The sequence below is a fragment of the Miniopterus schreibersii genome (genome assembly GCF_964146895.1).
Source record: "Miniopterus schreibersii genome assembly, chromosome: 2".
NCBI classification, from domain to species: domain Eukaryota; kingdom Metazoa; phylum Chordata; class Mammalia; order Chiroptera; family Miniopteridae; genus Miniopterus; species Miniopterus schreibersii.
In genome coordinates, this window is record NC_138102.1 from 25,745,541 (window position 1) to 25,765,489 (window position 19,949).

Genomic DNA, 19,949 nt, shown 5'->3' on the forward strand with positions numbered 1-19,949 from the left:
GTATGTTGCTCTTAATCACCATGAAGTCAGACCAGTTTGCTGGTGCTTGCTGAGTAGTGGTTTGTGAAAGGACAGGCAAGAATCATTGCCTGAGAGGGTGAGGGGTGTCTGCCTTGCCCCTGGTTCTGTCTTTTGTACTAGTAATGAATTTTAAGTTGCTAAAGAGTTATGAGGGATGTCGTTCGCATACCACAAAGTTTTATTAATGTAATTTTAAGGCCAATTAAACTAATTTTATTCAGAGTAAGTCTACATTAAATTACAATATTAATCTCTAGAGACAGTGAACTTAAAATATAAGAAGTAGAAATCTATTTGGTCTTTTATAGACCACATATTATATAGAACTCAACTGAAAATTTACAAATATAGAAATGATGATACTTAAAAGAGGATTTTCATATGGAAACCCATAAGATGTCATATTTTAAACACGCATGTTTCAAAAAGGCAGAATCTTTGAATAATTTAGCACAAAATCAAATTATATAAACTTGGTATATTCCAGAAAATATTGCTTTAAACACTTATACCATGATCAAAATTCCTTTGGTAGTTTTTAATCAAAATGAAACATGCTATTATGTAAAATATAAAGTACTTTTAAATGTTATCATAAAAGTATCTTTGTTATAGTTACCGTACTAACATCATCATCTGCTATTCAACCTCACCTATACATACACAACATGAAACCAGGTGCCAATGAAATCCTTTTAATCTTTTGACAAAATAACCTCTGCTTCACAATAAAGACTTTAAGTCTCCTATAAAACGTTTTACAGTGGTTATAGCACAGAGAACGACGACTGTCCCTGTGCATGACTGTAAAAACAAAACCAAACTTTATTATACCAATCATACAAATACTGCAATTAAAAAAAGAAATCAAACAGCAGTTACCCCAATGCAAAAAAGAGGGACTGCTAGACTCAATCTTAGAATGGTAAACACGAACACACTATCCCCCCAAACCCTTAAACAGAAAATTCACGAATAATTCAGTGGAAATAAAGACGCTGATGGGTTCACTGCATCAAACACATCAGACCCGATGTCCTCTTGGCACATCAGAGATCTCACTGAGAAACCTCATTACAGAAAAATCAGTCATCAAAGTTTAAAACTTTTTAAAAATAAATGAAACAAACAGATGCCAGTATTTAGGTTGCATAATCAATAAGCCAGTTTTTAACACTGACTTTCTTCCTAATGTTCACCAATTAAGGGTTCTTGTTTTTAATCTAAGTGTTCATCGACTAAGATAGCTTATTTTCAGGAATACCTAAGCAATCTCTGTAGCTAAAGAATGCAGCATAGAGGGTCTTTTTATTGTGCATTCATGATCACACACACAAAACAAACCAAACTTTCAGTTTTTTGCCACAAGAACACTGCCTTATCTTCTTGTCCAATGTCATTCTGCACAGAGCAATGGAAACAACTTAAACGCCTAAAAGAACAAGAGGAAGAACTGGAGGGTGAAAAGATACATATGCCATTTGCAAATCCTTAAGCCTTGTGAAGGGTAATCCAAGAATCATCTCCTTTCCTTCTAATCCAAAGTATCCGTGCTGGCTCAATCCCAGAAATCCCTGGAAACAGCACAGAAGTGTTTCACTGCTCTGAAGATACATTCCAGTGTCTCACTGAAAGAAAACAGCTGGCCGAAATATCAGGCCACGTAGTGGTACTGATTTGGGTTGTCTTTGTCTCTCTCCATATAGTCTCTGTCTATGAGAGATTCAATTCTTTTTTTCAAATCTCCAGGCTAAAAAAGAAAAAAACATACACCCAATTATAGTGGAATTAAATTTACAAACATAGGGGAATATAACATCATGCATGAAGTATGTGATTATAATTATGCACACATATTACATATATAATTATATAAATATACGTATTTGCTAGTAATTATAAAATGAGTAGACTAAAACTCCCTACTTCAAAGACAATGTTAACATTATCTTTTGATCAAAGTGCTTCTGTGTAAATTTATTGTCAGAGCAGGGCTTCCTGTGGGAAATGTGAAACTTGTGAAAAGTAAATACATTATTTATAATCACTAATGAGTACATATGCATGGCAGATCCTATTAGGTAACACATTTCTGTTTGTCTTAAAGGGAAATCTGATAATGTCTCAGGGCATTTTCATCTGTGGTTAAGGACATTTCTCCTTGAATATGATATATTATTATATATTGACTATATATGCTATATTTATACAGTGTAATCACAGATTCTGAGTGTTCCTTTGCTAAAAGTAGATGACTGAATTGACATGTCCACACCATGACATGTCTGCCCAGGAAGAGCGCCCTCTGGCGCTGCTATTAGAAAGCATGACTATGCTGACAATTATGAGCAAGCTTTTACCTGTATGTTCTCTTACAAACAGCATAACTTTCTATTCAGTGATAGATCATATATTTTACAATATATGGCTGAAACCCATTACCTGTCAAAGCAGAACTAGGTGCTATGGCTGTGTGCACACCTTACTTGCTCTTTAGTCTTTTAAATTGCTAGGTCTCTCATCTGCAAAGGGGAAAATCAATACTCCCTGGCACGTGGTTAGGGAAGGACTGTGTATGAAGCAGTGTTCCGTGCAGAGCACTGTGGAGCACACGTTGCCTCTGGAGTACAGGGGTCCAATATTTGCTGAGGTGGGATGGCACTCTCACCCACCATTTCAGTGTCGAGACTCATTGGTCCACCTGGACTCCCTTTTGAGAAGGGAGGGTCAGCTGCTCTTTTTATCAAACTGGACAACACACAGGGTACTTCCATGCAAAAGCACATGTGGCAGGTTTAGAGACTGACAGGCCAAGTGTCATGAGAGTCCCGTACTTTCTAGGTGGATATATACATGCTTTAAAGAGCTCTTCATAATGCTCCCCTCACTTATCCTGTACTCCACATACAGCCAGGACATATCTCTGTTCTGGAAATATGCACGGACTGAAAGGTTTTAGGGTAGACTTTTCACTCAACAGCAATGAGGACATATCACTGAGGTAAAGAATGTTTTGTAGCTTGTAAATTAGTTGTATGGTCTCCTTAAAATCCTGTGATATAACCTGAACTAGTACAATTACTGAGAATACATGTGTCCATTTCCATGCAGTACCCTCCTCGAAAATATTAGTACATCCCTGCAAATGAGAATTTTAGGTATCTATCACTCCTACAATGGTGATGAACATTTGAGATAAAGTTCCTACTATCATCACTTGCCAGGTTTTCTACATTTAGTATATACACAAAGCTAGGTTTTTGTAGCAAATGATCACTTATAATGTAGAACAAATGAAATGATTCTGAAGGTAATGAGAATCAAACATGCTTTGCCTATGGTTTAGCATAATACTAGTTTTTTTTTAATCCTCATTCGATATTTTTTCCACTGCTTTTCAGAGAGAGAGGGGGAGAGGGAGAGAAGGGAAGGGAGGGAAGGGGAGGGGGGGGAGAGAGAGAGAGAGAGAAACATCGATGTGAGAGAGACACATCCATTGGTTGCCTCTGGCAAGGAGCTGGGGATCAAGTCTGCAACTGAGATATGTGCCCTTGGCTGAACTGAACCCAGGACCCTTTAGTCCACAGGCCGATGCTCTTAACCACTGAGCCAAACCGGCTAGGGCCATAATACTACAGTTTTAATTAAGCCAATATACATTTACCTTTACTGGAAATTTCAGCTGATTATACAATTCAGACACTAGAAGATTATGACCCAAGGTCTTCCTCATCTTCATTATTCTGACGATAGCTGCATCAATCTGATACTGTCTGTCCTGAAATACTCTCTCAGTGGTGCTGACTTGTTCTTCAACCTGCACAAGAGACAAAAAGTGACGTGTAAAGATATATTTTACTGTTAATTATTTCATACTGTTGTGTTTGACTAGAAACTTTTGATGCAAAGAAAAGCCAAACTTTAGATGAACCCTGTCCTATGTATTTTTATGTGTTCTAATAAAACCTAGCTTTCCAAGGAGTGCAACTTCAGTACCAAAACTTGAAAAATAATGTAAAAAGTTATAAAAAAGCTTTAAAAACCCTATATAATCCTGGATTGAATCTAGTAGCACAGTAACGAAAACAAAACAAAGCATACTAGCCATCATGATTTATTCCAGAAATGTAAGCTTTTCTCAACACTGGGAACCTACTCATGTAACAGAGATCATCACAATAATTTTACGGTTAGATTACAGCATCTTGATAAGGCATGATAAAATTTAAAATCTATTCTTGATTTAAAACAAACTTCAACATATAAGGATTACATAATTAGGAAGAAAAAAAAAAAACCTGATCAGATAAAGAGCTGTTATCAGAAGCAAATAGCTAACACTGATAACACCTTGCTGTTAAATAGCAACCTAATGGGGGTCTGCAGATCAAAGGGGATGGGGGAGAGGCAGGTCTGTATATATATGTAACATATGTTTCAGGAAGGGGGAATGCAAGCTTTCATCATATTTTCAAAGGGATCCATGACCCAAAAAAAGGTTATTGTTTCCTGTACTAGAGATAAAAAAAAATAAAAAAATACATGAGTGTAAACAAACGTGGCAATAAGTGGTTTTCTTTGGGGGAAAGAGATGACAGATAGTCCCACTTTGGAGTTATAACTCCAAAATTTTATACCCTTTAATCACTCTATTATAAATTCCTAATAGTTAAAAACATGGATCAAAGGATATGCCCATGTAAATCTTTAACAGATGTGTCAAATACCCACTAAAAAGGTATACCAATCCAGACATCTTAAAAAAAAAAAGACCCATAAAAAAGAATGCCTGTTTTCCCATATATTACCAGCACTGGGTATGACAAACTTTTAAACATTTCTCCAACTGATAGATGAAAAATGGAATGTTACTTTAACTTAAATTTCATGAAAATTACTAATGAGAGCGAACATCTTTTATATATTTGTCTTTTGTATGTCTTTTTGTGTAGTCTGAACACAGTTTCTGATTGGGCTACTTTGAACACCTCTATGTAAGTGAAACAATCACTGTCTTCTGCTGGAGGTGGAGAAAGTATTTGTGATACCACTTAGATCAATGAAAGCTGTCCTCGTGTTGTCTGAATTGACCTCACTCCTTCAAAAGGCCTCTCCTCAGTCATTTACATGTATAAAGAGGCCAGCTGGACACCCTGTTATATAAGTGGGTGCCAGGGGTGCACCTGTCCACCTGGCCTGTATGTTTGACAGCAGCCCAGGGGTGCAAGGGCTTCTGCATTAGGAAGGGCCTGAGGGCAGTGGGCCAGAACCTGCTCTGGACACGAACCTTGAGAATCTGATCAAAGCTACAGATGCTCCACCTGTACACAGATCACAGATACAATGTCAGTGGGTCCTTGACACCCACAACTCTTACCACTTCCACCCCAGGACCCTGGCTGAGGCCGAGGCTGAGAGAATGGCTGAAATGTGCTGTGCAAAAATAAAAAGACAAGTCACTGGGTTTTGGAAATGACATGCTCTCTCCGCTAACAGAATTTGATCTAGGAAGCTCTGATTTATCATACCACTTTGTGAATAAGAATAACTGTTAAATGCATTTCTTTCTGATTTTCATTCTTATTGTGAATATAAAGTTAATGAAAGCTCATTAAAGTGAGTACTCTTATAAATACTGTATTCAAATTAGATACTTTAGAATATGCTTCAGAACTCTTATATTCAAGAAATTATAAAAACTAGCGATTTCTTGGTGAACACCCTCCCTATAAGTAAAGGAGAAATTTTATACATACGGTCTCCTTCATCTGAATTTGATTGATCTTTATTCGAAATAACTTGTGCTTGAATTCTCCGTTAAAAATGAATTTGTCTCCATCTTCTACCTCCTTTCCTTTGGGACTTTTAATCAGAACTCGTGCTTTGCCACAGGCCAGGGACTGTAAAGTTCTCCGCAATTCACTGTCCTCTGAATGGGGAGAAAAGGCAGGCGCAGATGAGCATGAAAGTGAATGTGACAAAAATGAAAGAAACCACACTCTCAAGTGTGACGAGCAGAGACAGGGTCTGTATCTTCTCTTAAATGAATAAATGTTTAAAAACAAGGCACTCAAAACCCACACATTCACAAAGAGGGTTTTCATACCTATCCCAGTGGCCATTTTTATTTCTTCAAAGCTGAATCCGTCCCCTTCGTTGAACATGAGAAGCACCAGAGTCTGGAAGAGAGATACCTGGAATTCTTTCTTTCCCTTAAAGAAAACAAACATATCATGTGTGAAGCTATGTTTGCACAATCTTGAAAAATTTTATGCAGCTTCTTCTTGCTCTCAAATGTTGTATGTGTAATAAATTACTAATTAGCCACCAAACAAATTGTTACTAATTATACAAGAATAAAATGACTTGGTATTATGGCACTTAAAAATTCTTCTCTTAAAATATTTTTTAAGTAGCAAGAAAGTTCTGTGTTGAACAAGAAGGGGATTATCATTATTTGAAGTTGCTGACACAAATTTAATAGCGACCCACTTTTAGCCTGCCGAGGTCCTCTTAAGGGCAGTTAGAGGACAGAGCTTGAGAGGGTGCAGTGACAAAACCTGTATGGACAGGGAAGCTAGCAAAAGATCTAGCCAACTTCATTATTAAGAGAATGAGTAATGAAATAAGCACATCAATGATCATAAACCGTCGGCCCAGCTTCCTTTTGTATGTGCCTGTGATGTAAATGACTAATGAAACCCAGCTTTGGACCTCACATAATTCCCCACCTCTATTCAAAAAGTCCCCACTGCAGAGGCTTTCCACACGCAATTAGTTCTGTTGGATGACGGAGCATGCCGTGTGAGTGCTTCATCCTCAGGCCTAGCCACGGAAGGCAAGAACTGCAGTCACGCAATCATTCCGCAGAGGTTCAGTTCTGAAGCTGGCAGTAAGGGGATCATATCTTAACTTTTATAATAGCTTAAAGACTAGTAGGTGTGGTTTTATGTATATAACCCTGCACAATAACACACAATGCAACACGAATGCATAATTTACATATAATTGCACACACACACAGAGTTGACCCTTGAACACCATGTTTGAACTGTGCGTGTCCACTTATACTTTAATTGAAATTATTGGGATGACGCTAGTTAATAAAATTATATAGGTTTCAGGCATACAAATTCTATAATACATCACCTGTATATTGTATTGTGTGTTTACTACGCCACGTCAAATCTCCTTCTGTCACCATTTATCTCCCGTTTACCCTGTTCTACACCTCTCCCCACCTCACCCTTCCCCACTGGTAATCACCATACGGCTGTCTGTGTCTGAGGTTTTTTTTTAATCCTTCACCTTTTTCACCCAGTTCCCCAAACCCCTTCCGCAGCTGTCAGTCTAATCTCTATCTCTGAGCCTGTTTCCATTTTGTTCATCAGTTTGTTTATTAGATTCCACATATAAGTGAAATTATATGGTACTTGTCTTTCTCTGACTGGCTTATTTCGCTTAGCATAATACTCTCCAGGACCATCCATGCTGTTGCAAAAGGTAGTACTTCCTTTTTTTGACGGCTGAGCAGTATTCCATTGTGTAAATGTACCACAGCTTTTTACCCACTCATCTACTGATGGGCACTTTGGCTGCTTCCAAATCTTGGCTATTGTAAATAACGCTGCAATGAACATAGGGGTGCATATATTCTTTCTGATTGGTGTTTTGGGTTTCTTCAGATATATTCCCAGAAGTGGAATCACTGGGTCATGAGGCAGTTCCAATTTTAATTTTTTCCACAGGGGCTGCACCAATCTAGATTCCCATAAACAGTGCACAAGGGCTCTTTTTTCTCCACACCCTCACCAACTCTTATTTGTTAGGTTATTGAAGATAGTCATTCTGACCGGTGTGAGGTGATATCTCATTGCGGTTTTAATTTGCACCTTTTCATATGTCTGTTGGCCATCTGTATGTCCTCTTGGAGAAGTGTCTATTTTAGGTCCTTTGACCATTTAATTGTATTGTCTGCTTTTTTGGTGTTGAGTTTTATAAATTCTTTATAAAATTTGGAATATTAACCCCTTATCAGATGTATTGGTGAATATGTTCTCCCATGCAGTGGGTTGTCTTTTAAGTTTGTTGATGGTTTCCTTTGCTGTGCAAAACCTTTTTATTTTTTTGTAGTCCCATGTTATTTTTTCTTTCATTTCCCTTGCCCAAACAGATATATCAGAAAATAATATTGCTAAGAGAATTGTCAGAGATTTTAATGCCTATGTTTTCTTCTAGGATTTTTATGATTTTGAGTCTTACATGTAAGTCTTTGATCCCTTTTGAGTTTATTCTTGTGTATGGTGTAAAAAGGTGATCTAGTTTCATTTTTTTGCACATATCCAATTTTTCCAACACCATTAATTGAATAGACTATCTTTTCTCCATTGTATGTTCTTGCCTCCTTTGTCAAATATTAATTGACCATATAGGCATGGGTTTACTTCTGGGCTCTCTATTCTGTTCCATTGAACTATATGTCTGTTTTTATGCCAGTACCCTGCAGTTCCATTGATCTATATATCTGTTTTTATGCCAGTACCATACCAAACTACAAAGTAGTCTGATATCAGGTAGCACAATTCCTCCAACTTCGTTCTTTCTCAGGATTGCTGTGGCTATTCTGGGTCTTTTGTGGTTCCATATAAATATTTGCAATGTTTTTTCTAGTTCTGTGAAATACATGAGCATTGGTATCTTGATAGGAATTGAATCTATAAATTGCTTGAGTAGTATGACATTTTAATGATGTTAATTCTTCCTATCCATGAATATGGTATATGCTTCTACTGATTTGTTATCTTTTTCAATTTCTTTATTCAGTGTCTTATAAGTTTCCAAGTACAGGTCTTTTACATCCTTGGTTAAATTTATTCCTAGTTTTTGTGTGTGTGTGTGTGTGTGTGTGTGTGTGTGTATGTTTTTGTGGGTTTTTTGTTGTTTTTTTGATGCAATTGTAAATGGGATTGTTTTCTGTTTTCCTTTCTGATAGTTCACTATTGGTGTATATAAATGCAATTAATTTCTGAATGTGTACTTTGTATGATGCTACTTTACTGAATTCATTTACCAGTTCTTAGTAGTTTTTTGGTGGAATCTTTAGGATTCTCTATATACAATATCATGTCATCTACCACTTATACTTTTAAAAAAATAAAATCCACATATAAGTAGATCCTCACCAGTTCAAACTGGAGTTGTTCAAGGGTCAACTGTATAATTTATGATAGTGTACAACTAACGTTATATAAAAGGTAGCAAAATAGGACTTTTGTAATTTTTTTGCTTAGTGTACATAATTTTATTTAATGTGAATATGAAGGGACTGTTTTGTGACAAGCTTCTTTCATTTATCAATACATTGTACACATTTCCCCTCTTAAATTATCACTTTTAATAATGCACTGCAACAGGTATTTTTATTCATTATCTGAGAAAAGGTCTTATTAAGATGAATTCCCAGGATTGGAACTAATGCAACAAAGCATGTGATCTGAGAAGTTTTGAGATATGCAAGGTCAAACCACCCTTCATAAAGCTCATGTTCTCCCTCCAGTAGTGGGCAAGAGTTTTTTTTTTTAGTTTTAGCCTTTACCAATTTCACAGTCAAAAGTGTCATTTTATTGTATTTTAACTCTCAACCCTTTGATTGGTAGAGAAGTGGAACACATGTTCATAGACATTGATTTTTTCAGTCTTGCTTTTATGAATTGCTTCTCCACGTTCTCTGCTTTTTTCATTTGGGTAAATGCTTTTCATTTCCTGTTGACTTCTTATTGATCGGGCTATTAATCCTTCAACTGTTTAGTTTTATTGACTTATAAAAGTCAGTGTTGTGTTATACTGAATAATCTTTTCCTTTCTTTGCTACCAAAGTTCAATCACAATCTTAAAAATTCTGTTAACATACTTACAAACATAAAAAATAAATTTAATAGACAAAGAACTTACTTCCTTAAACTCTGCTTTTAAAACAGCATGTCCCAATGTAGTTTGCCACTGAAGTTTTCGACCACTGTGCTTTCCGAGATAAAATGTCTTAAATACTTCCTGAAGTTTAATCATCTGTCAAGCATAGGAAAACAATTTAATTATGCTAAACACCATTAATCATTCAATTTACAATTTTTCACAGCTGAATAAAAAGATTGGTTCTGTTCTGACAGTTGTTTTTCTGTATTCTATTACCTGTAAAAATGTCCACCACTCTAGGACATTGGGGGGGTAGCTTCCCCTGGTGTTTAATGTACAAACAAGTTGTATTCTGTAGTCTCCACACCCCCACACCCAGGCTTCCCTGGCCAGTAGCACTGTAATGAAGACCACAGTGGCCATCCTCAAAGATGCTGTGTGAAGGCCCAGGTGTATCCTGCTCAAGCTCTCACTGACTCCTAACTGCTCTTAGAGCTCTGTGATGCCTCATCTGTGAACCATGACCATGGTTAATGGCAAGGCCCAGGCATCCAGCTGCTATAAGGGTTCATATAAACACTCAGGACAGTGCATGCACAGGAAACATGACATAAGCTAGCCATTATTTTCATTGTTATTTTCTTGGAAGAGTCCTTACACCTTCCAAACTTTCTGCCAGTTTTTTTATTGCTTGTTATCTCACTTTTAAGTTCCCAAGCCCCTCCTCCTTCTCCAAGTGTCCCTCTCCTGTATCTGTTCTTGCTTATGGACAAACTCTTATTTCTCTGATAGTTTCTGTATACATGTTCATATGCACTACATCTGTTCCTCTAACTTCCTTTTGCTCATTATTTTCTTTAGTTCCTTTCACATCTGCTTCACTCTGCACCCAGGATCACCAGTGGTTCTGTGCTGCCAAAACTAATGGTTCTCTTCAGGCTTTATCTTATGAGAGGAGCCCTCTGAACAGCTTCCCACGCAGCAGCCTCCTCCTGCCCTCCTGGCAACTATGACACTCATCACTTTGGACTTCCTGTCTCTATGTCTTGAGTCCAAATCGTCTCAGTCTTCTTTGGTTTGTCTTTCCACCCACTCCACATATGCTGGCATCTCCAGGGTCCTGTACCCCTCGCATTTTGTACTCTGGTCATTCCTTTGTCAGTGTCCTTGGCCACTTCCAAGTTCTTCCTAAGAGTAAAATTCTTCCATGGCTTGCTAAGGCCCCTTTCCTCTGAAACTTCTGACCTCAATGACCTGTCCTATGCCTCCTCTCCCCTATCTCTCTGTAGTCCCATTCTCCATTTCATTGAGCGCACTGTCTCATTTTCCCTCAGGCTATCACACGTTTCCTCTACCAGATCTGGGAACCACTTCCCTAACAACATTGACTCATTTTTCAGAACTGCTTCCTTAGAGAAGCGTTCTTCAACCACTCTTAGCAGATTTATAGCAGATTGTGAGTACCTCCTCTGGACAGAAAGCTAAAGAGGGCAGGACCAGGTCTGGGATTTTCATTGCTGTTCACTCTGTATAAAACATTAGCAGGGCCCAGCCGGTGTGGCTCAGTGTGGTTGAGTGTTGATCCATGAACCAAGAGGTCACAGGTTTGATTCCTGGGCAGGGCACATGCCTGGTATGCGGGTCCAAATCACACACCTGATAAGGATCTACTACACAGAATATATAAAGAACTCTTACAGTTCAACAGAAAGACAACAGAATTAAAAAATGGGCACAGTGCCCAGCTGGTGTGGCTCCACAGTTGAGTATAGACCTACGATCCAGAAGACTGTGGTTCAATTCCCGGTCAGGGCACATGCCCTGGTTGTGGGCTCGATCACAGTAGGGGGCATGCAGGAGGCAGCCAATCAATGACTCTCTCATCATTGATGTTTCTATCTCTCTCCCTCTCCCTTCCTCTCTGAAATCAATAAAGATATATTAAAAAAAAAAATGGGCAAAGGGTTTAAATAGACTTCTTCAAAGAAGATCTACAAATGGCCAATAAGTACATGAAAAGATGCTCAACATCATTAGCTAATAGGGAAAAGCTAATCAAACCCACTCACACTCAGTAAGATGGCTATAATCAAAGAACTGAAAATAACAAATACTTAAGTTGTAGAGAAATTTGAATCCTTGTGTGTTGCTGACAGTAATATAAAATAGTGCAGCTACTGTGGAAAACTGGTAGTTGCTCTAGAAGTTAAATAGAATTATCACATGAACCAGAAATTCCAGTTCTAGGGCTATATCTAAAGAACTGACAATAGCTATTCAAACAAAAATTACACACTCATGTTCACAGCAGCATTATTTACAATAGCAGAAAGTGGAAAAGACCCAAGTGTCCATTAACAAATAAATGGATAAAGTGTGGTATATCCAAACAGTGGAAAATTATTCAGCCTTAAAAAGGAATGAAGCACTGACACATACTACAATATGGATGAACCTTGAAAATATACTAAGTTAAAGAAGTCAGATATAAAAGGCTACATATTATATGATTTCAATTATTTGAAATGTCCAGTATACACAAATCCACAGAGAGTAGATTAGTGGTTGCCAGGGGCTGGGGCAGTGTGTCTGGTGGGAGTGGAATGGGAGTGACTGCTTAAAGGGTCCAGGGTTTCTATTTGGGGTGATGAAAAAGTGAGGTGATAGATGCACAACTTAATGCTACTGAACTGTACACTTTAAAATGATAAATTGTAGGCATATTTTACCACAGTTTAAAAAATACAGTATGGTAAGCCTCAAACATCTTTTGCCAGAAAATAAAAAAGTACTGAAATATACAGGGGTGTGTTCAAAGGACAAGGAAGGAGTCAGCTGAAAAGTGCTCCCACCAGCCAAATATGGGACAATTTGAGCATCAAATAAGTAACTAAGATTCCATGAGCTCATAGTCCTAAAGACAGAGAAATAAATAAATGGGGTAGAAGGGAAGGCTCTTAGAGCAGAATATTGATTTCCTAGAGAAATGATGGAGCTAGGGAAAAAAAAAGAATCACTGTTCATCAAGGTAAAAATGGACTCAGGCAGGAATCAAGCAGGTGAGAGTCTGATGGGGAAATAAGAGGTTTACATAGTCTTAAAATATCTCCCCACAAATTACTTAATAATTACAAAAGGAGCCCAGCCGGGTGTGGCTCAGCGGTTGGGCATCGACCTATGATCCAGGAGACAGGGGTTTGATTCCTGGTCAGGGCACATGCCCGGGTTGTGGGCTCGGTCCCCAGTAGAAGGCAGCTGATCAATGACTCTCTTTCATCATTGATGTTTCTACCTCTCTCTCCCCCTTCCTCTCTCTGAAATCAATAAAGACATTTAAAAAAAATATTACAAAAGGAAAAATACCAACTGCAGAATGGAGAAACCAGGTAACACCTTAACCAAATGATTATATATAACATCACCAATGTTAGCAAATGAATAGTGTGTGCCTCTGGACATGACACTGAGAGGAAATGACATCTCCCACGTGGGATCCTGGTTAGATATGCATGACCTGAGTCTAATCAAAGAAATAAATTGAGAGACAATCTATGAAAACTGGCCTGCATTTTAAAAACATGTCACTTTTGCTATAATAAATCTTATTCTTGAGTACAGCTGTAAAAAACCCCCAAAACAAATAAAACAACAGCCCCCAAAAAACATGTCAGTGTCATGAAAGAAGAAGAAAGGTTGTGTAGCTCTTACAGATGCAAGGAAATGACTAAATGAAATGTGGGGTCCTGGAATGGATGTGGTTACCAAGAAAAAAAGCTAAAAAGCATAGTTGGGAAAACTGACAAAAACAGAATATGGCTGTATATTGATGAAAGTATTAATTACATAAATGCTAACTATCTGAATTTGACAACATGCTCTGGTAATGTTTTTGGGAAATTCCCAGTAAAGTATTAAGGGTAAAGGCCCTGGCCAGGAGTTGTCCCAATACGTCAAAGTTGCAGGTTCTATTCCAGTCAGGGCACATACTAGAATAGAATCAACAAATGAATGCATAAATAAGTGGAACAAATCCATCGATCTCTCTCTTAAAAAAAAACACCAAAAAACACAAAAATATCAATAAAGTGTTAAGGGTAAAGATGTAATCTACTCTCAAATGGACCAGGAGAAAATGGCACATATATGGAGAAAAACAGAATGATGAAGCATATATGCCAATGCTAAAAAAATGAGCAAAGGGTACTGGAAATGTTTGAATTATTCTTGCTAATTTCCTGTAAGTCTGAAGTATTTCAAAATAAAATAAGAAGTGAATAAACTTACAGTGCCACAGGAGAGGCACGCCCAGGGTGGAGTCTGCACCCTGCGGAGGGTAAGTGGGGTGAGGAGGTGAGGGAGGGTTTTCTGGTGAAGGTGACTGGGGAGATAAGTCTTAACAAGCTTCGAGTGCTGGGGATGGGTAGGGTGTGGAGGTTTTCTGGAGAAGGAGGTTCCATTTAGAGGGTTATACAAAGAGGCCTGAGAGGATGAGAGAAGTGGGTGGGTTTGGGACCTACAACTAGTTTAGAATAGAGGGAGCACGGCATCCATGCAGGTGAGCTGGGCCATAAAGAAAGGCTTCACATCTCATAGAAAAACTGATTAAGGTGCTATCACCATTCCCCTAAGGATGGAGAAATTCAGGGAAGGACGATGGAGAAGAGTAACGAGAGAAATCTTGGATATTGAGTCTGGAACATCTGTGTACAGTCAAGTGGACATACAGGTTGGAGGCTGAGAGCCGGTGTGGGCTGAGTTCAATGAAAGGGTGTGGCATGAGAAGGTAGTTGAGGGATGATTCTGGACAATGTTAGCATTTAGGATATGGGAGGAGGGAAACAAAGAAGAAAACAAAAAGGCATCTGACCACTGGATTCAGAAACAAACAAACAAAAATCAAGAAAAGATACTGTCTTAGAAATGGAAAAGATAGCTTTGAGAGGGACTATTTCTGACCCAGGCTCCCAGTTGCCATGACTCTGTAGCTTTCTTTGCCCTTTCTGGAAGCCCCTTCAGCTGGAAGGCCCTCATCCCCATTCATATTTAATTCCCAGATCCCACACTGGAACCAGCCCTTTTCCATATCACCTGGTATTGTAATTAATGGTGCTTGTGCTATTTCCTCCCTGGATTTTAAGTTCCTGAGCCCTGAATTCTCCTTCATATCTACAAATCTACAGAGTACCCAAAGTCATGGCTGACATATAAGTCTTCAGCACTTCACAAGACTCTGGCATTGTCTATAATGGAAGGAAATAATAACCAGACAAAAGGAACCCACAACTCAACAACCAGCAACTATTAAAACAAGTGCCCGTGTTGATGCCTTCTTGATGGTCAGCCAGTGGACATGGGTGAGCCAGGAGGAGCTGTGGACAGGGACAAAAGTGATCACTTTGATTTTTTGCTTCAGTGTGTGATTTTAAAAAACCTCTCATTAAATAATTCTTGAAAAATAACATGTCTGTGCATGGTATGGGGGGAACAAGGGAAGAACTCTATAATGTTTTGGTAGCACTAATATATTTAAAATAAAGGACAAACAGTCTTTAAAACACTTACTTCTGGAGTTAAATGTACTTCCATAGGTGTGTATGTTGGCCAGTATCCCATAGTAAGTATATTGACTGTTAGGTCTATAGAGCCTGGGTCACTCTGATTCTGCATATACTAAAAGCAAAGAAAATCAAGATAAAATAATTATTTTAGAATAGTATTCAAAATAACTATAAAAAGGTAAATGGTATAATTTTCATAATACAATTTAACCTTATTTGCATTTATTTTAATCTCTAGAACATATTCTACTGAAGCCACATAATGTGCTCCAAAGTCACTTGAAATATTTTTTCTTCTTTGGTTATGTCACCAATATAAGATACCATTAAGCTCATTTAAATCAAATTTTTATTATACATTTTTAGGGATTTTTCTTTTTCATTTTGAATTTAGGTTATCTGAATACGTGAGACATTAACAGTGTAAATTTTAAGGACAAGGATTTTACATAACATATAATTATTTACACATTTTAAATAATCATTTCACATAATTTAAAGTGGGTACTTTTAAAAAAGCTGTTTTACTTGAAAAAAACAGAACTTGCCTGCTTAAAATGAACCATGATGTCCTTGGAGAGCTCCATGTCCTTGAACATGCCTTCCAGCTTGCTGGTGAAAGCAGCGCCACACTCTGGGACACAAGCGAAGGGTGGGTGAAAAACCCCAGGAGCAACATGCTGTTAATGCAATCAATTCCCAGCACAGAGGTAGGACAGAACCCCAGGTTCCACATGCTTACCATGCTTTAGTTTTGACAACATAGATTTTTCAGCATCGACTGAGGCACTTTTTCCAACAAGGAGTCTTTTTGCCAAGTCTTTTTTATAAAATGCTTCAAAGACATCTTTACCTATTTATAACCAAATTAAAAATAACAAGACATTAGACAGTTGATACACAAGTGTTCACTTTAACTACTGGAAAACCCTAAGTGTTCATTCTGATGCAAGCCAACTCTAATTTCACTGAATCCCTGTGTTAAATTTCCATAAAGAAATACGTTCAATTTAATCAGTGGGCGACCATCACTGTAGTTCCTGTATTAATATGAAAGTGGAAAATGTTTCAGTCAGTTTTTCTCAAGAAAAGATAGGGCCCACATATATTTTTGATTATGTAGCATTTTCTATGAGCCCAATGTTAATAAAAATAACATAGAGTATTTCTCACCATGAATAAACCTGAATATTATCATGATTTTGTCAAGGATCCTCTCCAGCTCTTCATCTGTTGCTTCTTTATTACCCGCTCTCAATTTTGAATCAACATGTTTTGCTGTGAAATTAAGAGTTTAAATTATTTGAAAAATAAGCATTTGTTATACATTTTCTAAATAGAAAAAAAGAACATCTTTAATCTCTATAAGCCAAAATTGGACAATAACACTCTGGAGCCTTTCCAAAGTGACATTATTATATGACAAAAAGGCAAATATCTGATGGCCTAAGATATGTCCTTTCAAGTCACGTGAGAATAAATACTTTAATTATATGCTTCGGTTTCACGATGCATTATTGCTTCAGGAACTGGAATGTCCCATTTTCAAGATGTGGTATAAGAAATTTGAATGACTCTCATAAAGGATTTTTCTCAGGGCTTCATAAGATTATATCCATGGTGACAATGTTTTATCACTGAATGCAGGGATTAGAGCAATTCTACTCTGGGTTCCTGTTTGACACAAATCAGCCATGACCTGGCTTAAGGAAAGGAGAACCCAAGGCTTTTAAGAAGCCCAAACTGAGTTAAACATTCATCTTTAGAGAAACAACAATCCATAAAGTGGCCCAAAGGCCCAATTAAATTGCCCTGTTGTTGCTTTTATTTGTATTTTTCTTTATAATTTTTTATTATGAAATATTCTGAACATACACAAAAGTAGACAACTGTATAATGAACTCCATGTTCCCATCATACACTTTCAACAATAATCAACACAAGCCCAATTTTTTATCACTGTATACACCTTTCTTTGCCCTTTGCCACCTGTAAATTTTAAAAAACTTTTACTGACTAGTGAAATTCTATGAATCCTGAAATATATCTTGATATTATCATGAAATAATTGTATAGAGTAGTAATTTAAAAACTGTTTCATCTTAGAAATAGAAAACCTAAATAGACCAATTACTAGTGAGGAGACTGAATCAGTAATCAAAAACCTCCCAAAAAATAAAAGTCCAGGAACAAATGGCTTCGCTGGCTAATTTTTTCAAACATTAAAAAAAATTAATACCCATCCTTCCCAAACTCTTCCAAAAAACTGAAGAGGAAGGAACGATTCCAAACACATTTTACAAGGCCAGCATTACCTTGATACCAAAACCAGACAGGGACACCACAAATAAAGACAGTAACAGGCCAATATCCTGGATAAACACAGATGTAAAAATTCTCAACAAAATATCAGCAAACCAAATTACACAATACATTAAAATGATCATAGACCATGAGCAAGTGGGATTTATTCCAGGTATGAAAGGATGGTTCTGCACATCAATCAACATGATACAGCATATTAACCTAATGAAGGACAAAAATTTTATTTCAATAGATTCAGAAAACACATTTGGTAAAATTTGCATTCGTTTATGATAAAAACTCTCAGCAAAGTGGGCATAGAGGGACATACCTCAACACAAACCCATCTAACATCATGTTCAATGATACAAAGCTGTAAGCTTTTCCTCAAAGATTAGGAACAAGACAAGAATGCTCTCTCGCCACTCTTATACAACATAGTACTGGAAGTCTTATCCACAGCAATTAGGAAAGAAGAAATAAAAGGCATCCAAATAGAAAAGGAAGAAGTAAAACTATCACTATTTACAGATATGATACCCTATGAAAACCCTAAAGATTCCACCAAAAAATTGTTAGAATAAATGAATCCAATAAAGTCAAAGGAAACAAAATCAATATACAGAAATCTGTGGCTACATACTAGTAACAAACTATCAGAAAGAGAAGTTAAGAAAATAACCCCATTAACAATTATATCAAAAAGAATACAAAGTATAAGAATAAATTTAAGAAGGCAGTGAAAGATCTGTATACTGAAATCAGACACTGATGAAAGAAACTGAAGAAGACACAAATAATGGAAAGATATTCCATGCTTATGAATTGGAAGAATTAATACTTTTAAAATGTCAATACTACCCAAAGCAATCTACAGGTTCAGTGCAATCCCTATGAAAATTCCAATGGCATAGTCACAGAACTAGAACAAATAATCCCAAAATTAATATGAAACCACACAATATTCCAAATAGCCAAAGCTGGATGTATCATGTTCCCTGATTTCAAACTATACTACAAAGCTACAGTAATCCAAACAATATGATAATATGGTATTGGAACAGAAACATACACACAGGACAATGGAACAGAACTGAGAACCCAGAAACAAACCTACACATATATAGACAATTAATTTATGACAAAGGAGCCATGAATATACAATGGGGAAAGGACAAAATCTTTAATAATGGTGGGAAAACTGGACAGCCACATATGGAACTGCTGCCTTATACCATATATAAAATTAACTCAAAATGGATTATAGACCGAACTGTAAGAACTAAAACTATAAAAGCTCTAGAAAATAATAGGAAAAAATCAGAGAGACCTTGAGTTAGGTAAAGATTTCTTAAGCAGAACAGGAAAGAGCACAAAGTATAAAATTAACTAAATTAAAATTTAAAAATTTCCTTTTTAAATACACTTTTAGGGAATTCAGACGCAAGCTACAAACTGGGGAAAATGTTTGCCAATCATATGTCTGATAAAGGAGGACTCATATACAGAGTGTGCATTTATACTAAAAAACAAACCGTTTCATCTTATAATATAGTCATTTGAGATCCCATCCAATTTTATCCTATTTTAATGCTGATTACAGAATGCAAAGATAGTGACTCAAGAGTATCTCATGTTAAACATTATCTGGAGACTGATCAAGTTATCATAACACAGAGGCATCATATACAACAAACTTTCTCAATCCAAATTCTGAGCAGAAATTACAAGGAATCAAGACAGAGAACCAAGGTTCAACTCTACAAAATATAGCTCTGGGGCTGCTAGAACAGGAAGTGCAAACTAGGCTAAATCACTACTGTCCCTTTTTTCTTTTGTGAAGTCAAACCTCATTTTTTTACAGAATCACTGCTGCGTCCTCCCTTGTGAAAATACCACACACTTGTACATACACACACATATGTATATAAAAATATATACCACACATGTGTGTATATGGTTTTTTGAAAACACAGCTCCTAATAAGGTGTAATAATAATCTTTCCCTTTGCATGAGGGGCTTGGGGAAAAATGTGTGTGTGTATATACATATATATATATGCATAAATTCTCACCCAAGGACATGTTTTCCATTGATTTTAGAGAGGAAGGGAGAGGGAGAGAGAGTAAATACTGATCAGTTGTCTCCCATAA

The 19,949-nt window shown here is 37.0% G+C and overlaps 1 protein-coding gene across 1 annotated transcript in view; it reads right to left on the reverse strand.

Moving 5' to 3' along the window:
- Window positions 1–700: 700 nt before the first annotated feature.
- Window positions 701–19,949, reverse strand: part of CUL4A (cullin 4A) — a 53,933-nt gene continuing 34,684 nt past the window's right edge. The window contains exons 12-20 of the mRNA XM_081129856.1: window positions 16,665–16,769; window positions 16,234–16,344; window positions 16,040–16,125; window positions 15,496–15,603; window positions 9,973–10,086; window positions 6,128–6,233; window positions 5,778–5,950; window positions 3,686–3,838; window positions 701–1,771 (exon numbers count right to left, since the gene is read on the reverse strand). Coding sequence (XP_080985982.1) covers window positions 1,676–1,771; window positions 3,686–3,838; window positions 5,778–5,950; window positions 6,128–6,233; window positions 9,973–10,086; window positions 15,496–15,603; window positions 16,040–16,125; window positions 16,234–16,344; window positions 16,665–16,769 — 1,052 coding nt within the window. The 3' untranslated portion in view covers window positions 701–1,675. The remainder of the gene's footprint in view (window positions 1,772–3,685; window positions 3,839–5,777; window positions 5,951–6,127; window positions 6,234–9,972; window positions 10,087–15,495; window positions 15,604–16,039; window positions 16,126–16,233; window positions 16,345–16,664; window positions 16,770–19,949) is intronic.